General features: G+C 42.0%; 1 protein-coding gene across 3 annotated transcripts; it reads left to right on the top strand.

The window, feature by feature from the left end:
- Positions 1-1074: 1074 nt before the first annotated feature.
- Tpst (tyrosylprotein sulfotransferase) lies at positions 1075-5383 on the top strand. 3 transcript variants are annotated; one of them, XM_090105412.1, is made up of 6 exons: positions 1075-1339; positions 1418-1473; positions 2037-2073; positions 3215-3744; positions 4301-4554; positions 5140-5383. In XM_090105412.1, exons 4-6 carry the CDS (start codon positions 3223-3225, stop codon positions 5381-5383), a joined length of 1020 nt encoding a protein of 339 aa, XP_089961538.1. In that variant the 5' UTR covers positions 1075-1339; positions 1418-1473; positions 2037-2073; positions 3215-3222. The 3 variants fall into 3 exon arrangements, with proteins under 3 accessions (XP_089961538.1, XP_089961539.1, XP_089961537.1); XM_090105413.1 differs by lacking the exon at positions 2037-2073; XM_090105411.1 differs by having other exon boundaries at positions 1075-1473.
- The last annotated feature ends 1225 nt before the right edge of the window (positions 5384-6608 follow it).

The following is a 6608-nucleotide window of genomic DNA, read 5'->3' as shown; positions in this document are numbered from 1 at the left end:
AACTTTTTTTTTTCGAACCCACATATTGGAGCCTCGTGGCCCACCAGAAATCCACTAAAGTAATCGGTCTTTAAAACCACCAGAAAAAACACTAAAAAATATCCAGAGACATGTAAATATTGAATGCCCGTTGGCGAATTTTTTGCGAGTTATTTGTAAATAACATCTATTTTGAACTAAGTAATTTTTATTTTTGTTACAATATATTATGTATTTAAAGATCATCTTCAGAAGAATCTGCTTCTTCTAGAGTTTCAGTATGTGAAGAATAAATTTCTGTGAAAGAAATTTTTGTGTGGTTTCGGCATATTTAATGTAAAACCCTTTTAAGGTAAAACCATATTACTTCACAAAATTAATTAAAATACGACAAGCTATAGGCTACCGCGCGGCATTACCAATACCGACTGATTGTTTATACAGATTGTTTTTGTACACAAATACAGAATGTACAATGTAAACCTTTTGAATCTTGAATCAAATCATACTTAAGATCAATAGTAGATAATAAAGTCTATATAATCAAAAATATTCAAGCAATAGACAAACAACTTTCGGGGAATTCCCGAATGTTCGTTCTGTTACCAACATGACACAAAATCATACCCTTGTTTCACATAGTTCAAGTCGTTCTTTTTGAGTATTTATGTAAATCTTTCTAGTGGTTGAAAGTCGTACCTTACCACTAATTGAACTCATCTAAACCACTAGGAAAATCCACCAGCCACTAAAACCAATATTTGTCCGCTAAATGGGGGAGCTAAACCACCAGATGTAGTGGAAATTCCACTGAGTTGGCAACACTGGTTCGCACTCTATAGATAGTATATAAAATACTCTAAGAGCGTATACGCACTATGCGGGTAGCCGCATTGCGGGTAGCCGTCCGGCTGACCGCAAGCACAATTATGTACGTAATATTCATTTCTATGCGCACTGTGCGATCTGCGGTAGCCGCATCATACGCTCTAAGTTAAAGCTTCTTGTACCCTACCGACCTCAGAGCAATAAACCTACAATACCTCAGCCTACTACCGACTGCATGACATGACCACGACGTGTATAGATTGACATTTGACACATGTCAATATTTTTTAACTACCAACAAAATAAAATGACGTTCTATGCACCTATTATTGTACAAAAACGAAATTAACTGGACATTGATTACTAAGGCAAATAAATTTGTGTGTTCTGGTTGTGCTGGAAGAATTATTCATATTATAGTTTTCTCAAACGTCTAGAAGATTTGATATATGTTACGTATACATTGATCATTGATTTAATAAAACAGTTTTATGTGATATTTTCCTTGCGATAAGAAGTTTTAAAAACTGTGGTAATAATTTTTGCAGTTTATAGTAATTTTACAGCTTCTATCGACATAAAACGACTTAGCAGTTTCTTAAAATTAAAGGAGATGCGTTGGCAACTTAAGATGTCATTTCTCCAATAGGGATCAAATTGATGTAGGTAAGTCATTACTCATTAGATCTCAACCAATAAAGTAATTAAAGAAACGATTTTAATTTACCGGGTATCGGCATCTCTCTGCTATTTTAAGTTTAATTAAATTATTATAAAGTAGATATGTTTCATACTACATTTGAATTTTCATTCAAAAACATTGCATTTATTGGTTTGTAATGATATAAATGAATATTTTGTAATTATTGGCAGGTAGACTTTTGTACTTATTAAGAATAGGCATATTCATGGAATTAGAATCTCATCCATTTGATGAGAAAATTTAGATCTGAACAAGTCTGCAACATTTATTCCTCTTGAATATGCTTATATTTGAATTGTAATTTGTGTAAGCCTAGGCTAGTTCTATGAAAATGATAGTATAGCTTATGATGAACCTTAGTTCACATGTTTGACATAAAAGTTAGTAAGATTTCTGTTTGCACCTTTAGATAATTTCTGTATGCCTTTAGAACATTTGTCTAAAGCTGAAAACACCTGCTTTGTATTATAATAATTACATTTTTATTTTGTAATTATTGCAAATACTTGAAATGAATTTGTTCCAGGGTCTGTTAGAATCAAACTGCAAGAACTGTATATATCGTAAGTTTTAAATATAACATTTCCAACTGGTTTAAGTTTTTATTATAATTGTAGGGCCCAGAGTAAAGATTTTCTTGTTAATGTTATTCTTTATACTATTTCACATCACATTCAAAAATTCAAAAAATTCAAAATTATTTATTTCTTTCATGATGAAGGCAGATAATTTTCTCATCAAAATTAAAATACTACTTAATGATTGGATCCCATTCTGCAAGGATCCTAGCCCCTAGGTATATCATAATATTATTGCTATCCTGGATATTACTATTTTTTGGAATGTAAAAAAGTTTATTTTAACAAGTGAAATTGCAATAGATTCATGTATTTTATAATGATTATACTAAATCATAACCATCCACATTGAGATAAAAAAATAACAAATAAACACTTGTGAATTTGTTAACAATGTCTAATGTATCTCAACAGTTCAGATAGAATTTGCAAAAAATCACATCATCCATACAGCGGGGTATAAACTTGTATTAGGCTTATGCACTTGTATTCATTTATGTGGTTTTTCTACCCTATAGTAATGTATTAGGTAATAGTTAGGCATATACTTTAAGGATAGAAAATTCGAGAGGATTATTGGTTCTAAGAATGGGAATTTTCCTGTATTGATTAAAATTACAAAGGTCCTACGAGAAAGATAAATATTTCTTGCTGATACTTTCCTTTATTATTAAAGATGTAACTTAGGAATTAATACATACTTTAATCAAGAAATTTTCTTTAAACTGTTAAAGTACCATTCAAAAACAACAGAAGTTATTATTTTAAATTATATTATTGCAATAGTTGTTACATTATTACAGCAATTTTACACCAAATCAATTCATTTCACTCATAAATTGAATCAATTTATTTTATGCTTGTTTTTCAATATTAAAGTGCATTATATAAGATAAGGACAGCCCTTATCTTATCTATACTCAGGGTGTTATATATGAATACAAAACTGTAATGTATTAAAAATGATTCTTTTAAAAAAAATGCATAAAGGCCAAGAAAAAAATTAATAGAAGAATCAAAGTACATATAAGCATCAGTAATACATATATTGAATATAATAAAATGCACACGGGGTGAAGGCGTCGCGTGGACAGGCCGGCTGTGGCTAACGGGCGCGCGTTTGCAGGCGGGCCGATGGGTCGCGGCGCGCGGCTGCGGCTGGCGCTGGCGCTGCTGGCGGGCGCGGCGCTGCTGTGGGCGTGGCGCGGGCGCGGCGCCGGCCGGCCGCACAGCCCGCGCGACCTGGGGCTGCCCGTGGAGGGCCGCGACTTGCCGCTCATCTTCATCGGCGGCGTGCCGCGCTCGGGCACCACGCTCATGCGCGCCATGCTGGACGCGCACCCCGACGTGCGCTGCGGCCAGGAGACGCGCGTCGTGCCGCGCATCCTACAGATGCGCCAGTACTGGATGAAGTCGCAGAAGGAGAGCATGCGCCTCGAGCAAGCCGGCGTCTCCAAGAACGTCATCGACAACGCGATCGCCGCTTTCTGCCTCGAGGTGATCGTGCGCCACGGTGACTACGCGCCGCGCTTGTGTAACAAGGATCCCCTCATGTTGAAAATGGGCACTTATGCCTTAGAACTGTTTCCCAATGCCAAATTTATTTTTATGGTGCGGGACGGCCGGGCCACTGTGCATTCTATTATTACGCGAAAAGTGAGTTCTATATCTCTAAGTTTAGTATCATTCATGTTTTCATAATTTTCACGCCTTCTTTATTTTATAATCTCATCTTTAAATTTATATACAGTGTGGAAATTTTCGATGGGCCCTGGAGGGAAAGTACATAAAATACTGAAGATAGCAAATTTTGCTGAAAGGAAACATTCCGATATTTTTAAAAAGAAATAAAACTGCATTCAAAGATTTTCGAAAATTCACTTGCGGGAATCGAACTTTCCCTCCAGGGCCCAACGAAAATTTCCACACTGTATAGGTACTCACTTATTTTGTCGGGAAAGTAATTTAGAAGATTGCATCTGCATCGTCCACGGGTTAGAAATCTATATTTCTATAAGGTCATTTAAAAACTACACTTTGAGGTTACCATATCTAACATTTTTACTGTTTGCTTGATTTTGATTTTTTATCTATTTTATGGTGTTAAAGGAAATTTAAAAATTGTCGCGAACGGTGCCTCAATTTAAAGAGGAGCGCGTAGCACACTCGAACCGGAGCCGCGTCCGCAAAACGTAATGTCGCAACTCGGCAGGTGACCATCACCGGGTTCGACCTGTCGAGCTACCGGCAGTGCCTGAGCAAGTGGAACCGCGCCGTGGAGGTGATGTACCAGCAGTGCCGCTCGCTGGGCCGCGCGCGCTGCCTGCTGGTGCGCTACGAGGCGCTGGTGCTGGCGCCGGCCGCCACGCTGCGGCGCGTGCTGGCCTTCCTCGACGTGCCGTGGGACGACGCCGTGCTGCACCACGAGCGCTACATCAACCAGCCCGGCGGCGTCGCGCTCTCCAAGTACGCCCCCCCCACTCCCCACTCCCCACTCCCCACTCCCCACTTTTACAGATATCGGAAAACTTTTCACTGATATAGAAAGTACGAGCTGATCTCAAGAATTACTGGTCCGATTTGAAAAATTATTTCGGTGAAAGAGCCCATTTATCGAGGAAGGCTATCCATACTAATCCATACTAATATTATAAATGCGAAAGTAACTCTGTCTGTCTGTCTGTTACTCAATCACGCCTAAACTACTGAACCGATTTGCATGAAATTTGGTATGGAGATATTTTGATACCCGAGAAAGGACATAGGCTACCTTTTATTGCGAAATATGTACCACGGGCGAAGCCGGGGCGGACCACTAGTAGGCTATATATCATCACGCTAAGACCAACAGGATCGGAACAATGCGGGTGAAACCGCGTGGCACAGCTAATAATATAATATATACACGGGTGAAGTTGCTATGCTGTAAGAGTTATGTATAAAAAAATCTCTTTATTTTTACGATATTACGCTTCTTCATCGTTATGACATCTCTTACGAGACAAGTTCGCCTCGTGTCCCCACTCACTGACGGGCGCGTCCGTGTCGCAGCGTGGAGCGCTCGTCGGACCAGGTGGTGCGGCCCGTGAACCTGGACGCGCTGGACAAGTGGGTGGGCGCGCTGCCGGCCGACGTGCGCGGCGAGATGGCCGAGCTGGCGCCCATGCTGTCCGTGCTGGGCTACGACCCGTGGGCCAACCCGCCGCGCTACGCCGAGCTGCTGCGCGCGATGGACCAACCCGCACTGCACGAGCCCGCCCCGCGCGAGCCCGCCGCCGACGCGCGCCCGCCCTGACGCTCGCTCTAATATAGCTCTTACGTGAATACGCGCCTTTTATTTATTTCCTTCCCCGTGCCCCTCACATATAAACGTCTGAAACTGACGAGCACCATGCTGTTATTGCGTAGCGATTACTCGTATCGAAAAATATTTATTGTACAGAAATGATCTGGTTAGTGTTTTATTACGATATACCTAGTACATACGTGTTACCGTGAGTGTCCGAAATGTAGTATGATCACGAGACCGCCGAGAGACTAAAATATGTTGCATGTTTTGACGGAGAAACAAAAATTTTTACTTGTGAACTACCCCCACCTATTTCTTCGCCGTATGTAGGTATGTCGATATTTTCTGGAAGTTAGTAGTATTACCTTATGGCAACTTCTAGTCCTTTGGTAAGTGTTAGAAAGTTATAAACCATCCCCTATTGAAATTTTGTATTTTTTTATTTCAATAGTCTTAGAAAAAAAAATATTTTCTCGTTGGTCAAAGCGTATGAAGTTGTTGTTGTCTAGTATGAGTGCACACTACACATACCGCGATAAATATAAATTAATTATTCTGCTAAAAAACAAATGGAAAAGAGTTTTTCGTACAGAAAAACAATTCGATTAGAAAATCGAAAAAAAGTAGAAACTTTTATTTATATCTTTGGCTGAAATTATTATTAAGGTTTCGCTTTTTAAAATATATTATGGCTCAGTAGTCGTCACGTCAAATCCACGCGAACATAGTCGACGGCAAACACGAGAAGGTTTTCGGATACCAACCGCGCTACACGCGATGCGCGCACGCACAGCGCGTCTCCACGTGCACGAGGCGCACGGCGGCCAGCACGCGCGCCAGCGGCTCGGCCGCGTCGGCCAGCGCCAGCCACAGCGGGCGCAGCGCCTCGCGCGCCGCCGCCGCCAGCTGCGCCGCCAGCACCAGCGGCGGCCGCGCCAGCGCGTTGTAGCCCAGCGCCAGCGCCGGCTTCAGCGCCTCGTCCGCCAGCGCCGCCACCGCGCCGCACGCGGCCGCGCGCCCCGCCGCCAGCGAGCATCTGCCGGGAGTCGCTCGTTCGTTTGTGATATTCCATTTGGAAGGCTCCGGGACGAAAATTGAGCCGAGACCTTGCTATTTTCAAGACGACGTCGACGGGCAGGGTGAGTAAGAGGTGCGAGGCGGCCAGTAACTCGGCGAAGAGGTCTCCGGCGGGCCCGGCGAGCGCGCGGGCCAGCCGCTCCACGCGCGTGAC

This window comes from Colias eurytheme, chromosome 9 (genome assembly GCF_061535395.1).
Source record: "Colias eurytheme isolate Ceu_HAF_F1 chromosome 9, ilColEury1 Martin Lab GWU primary, whole genome shotgun sequence".
NCBI classification, from domain to species: Eukaryota; Metazoa; Arthropoda; class Insecta; order Lepidoptera; family Pieridae; genus Colias; species Colias eurytheme.
This window is presented reverse-complemented; position numbering and strand designations above follow the sequence as displayed.

Excerpts from the sequence above, each read along its gene's own strand:
- Tpst (XM_090105413.1), top strand. The coding sequence starts at position 3,223 with ATGGGTCGCGGCGCGCGGCTGCGGCTGGCGCTGGCGCTGCTGGCGGGC. Across the intron at positions 3,745-4,300 it reads ATTCTATTATTACGCGAAAA|GTGACCATCACCGGGTTCGA; the intron begins GTGAGTTCTATA and ends GCAACTCGGCAG. Across the intron at positions 4,555-5,139 it reads GGCGGCGTCGCGCTCTCCAA|CGTGGAGCGCTCGTCGGACC; the intron begins GTACGCCCCCCC and ends TCCGTGTCGCAG.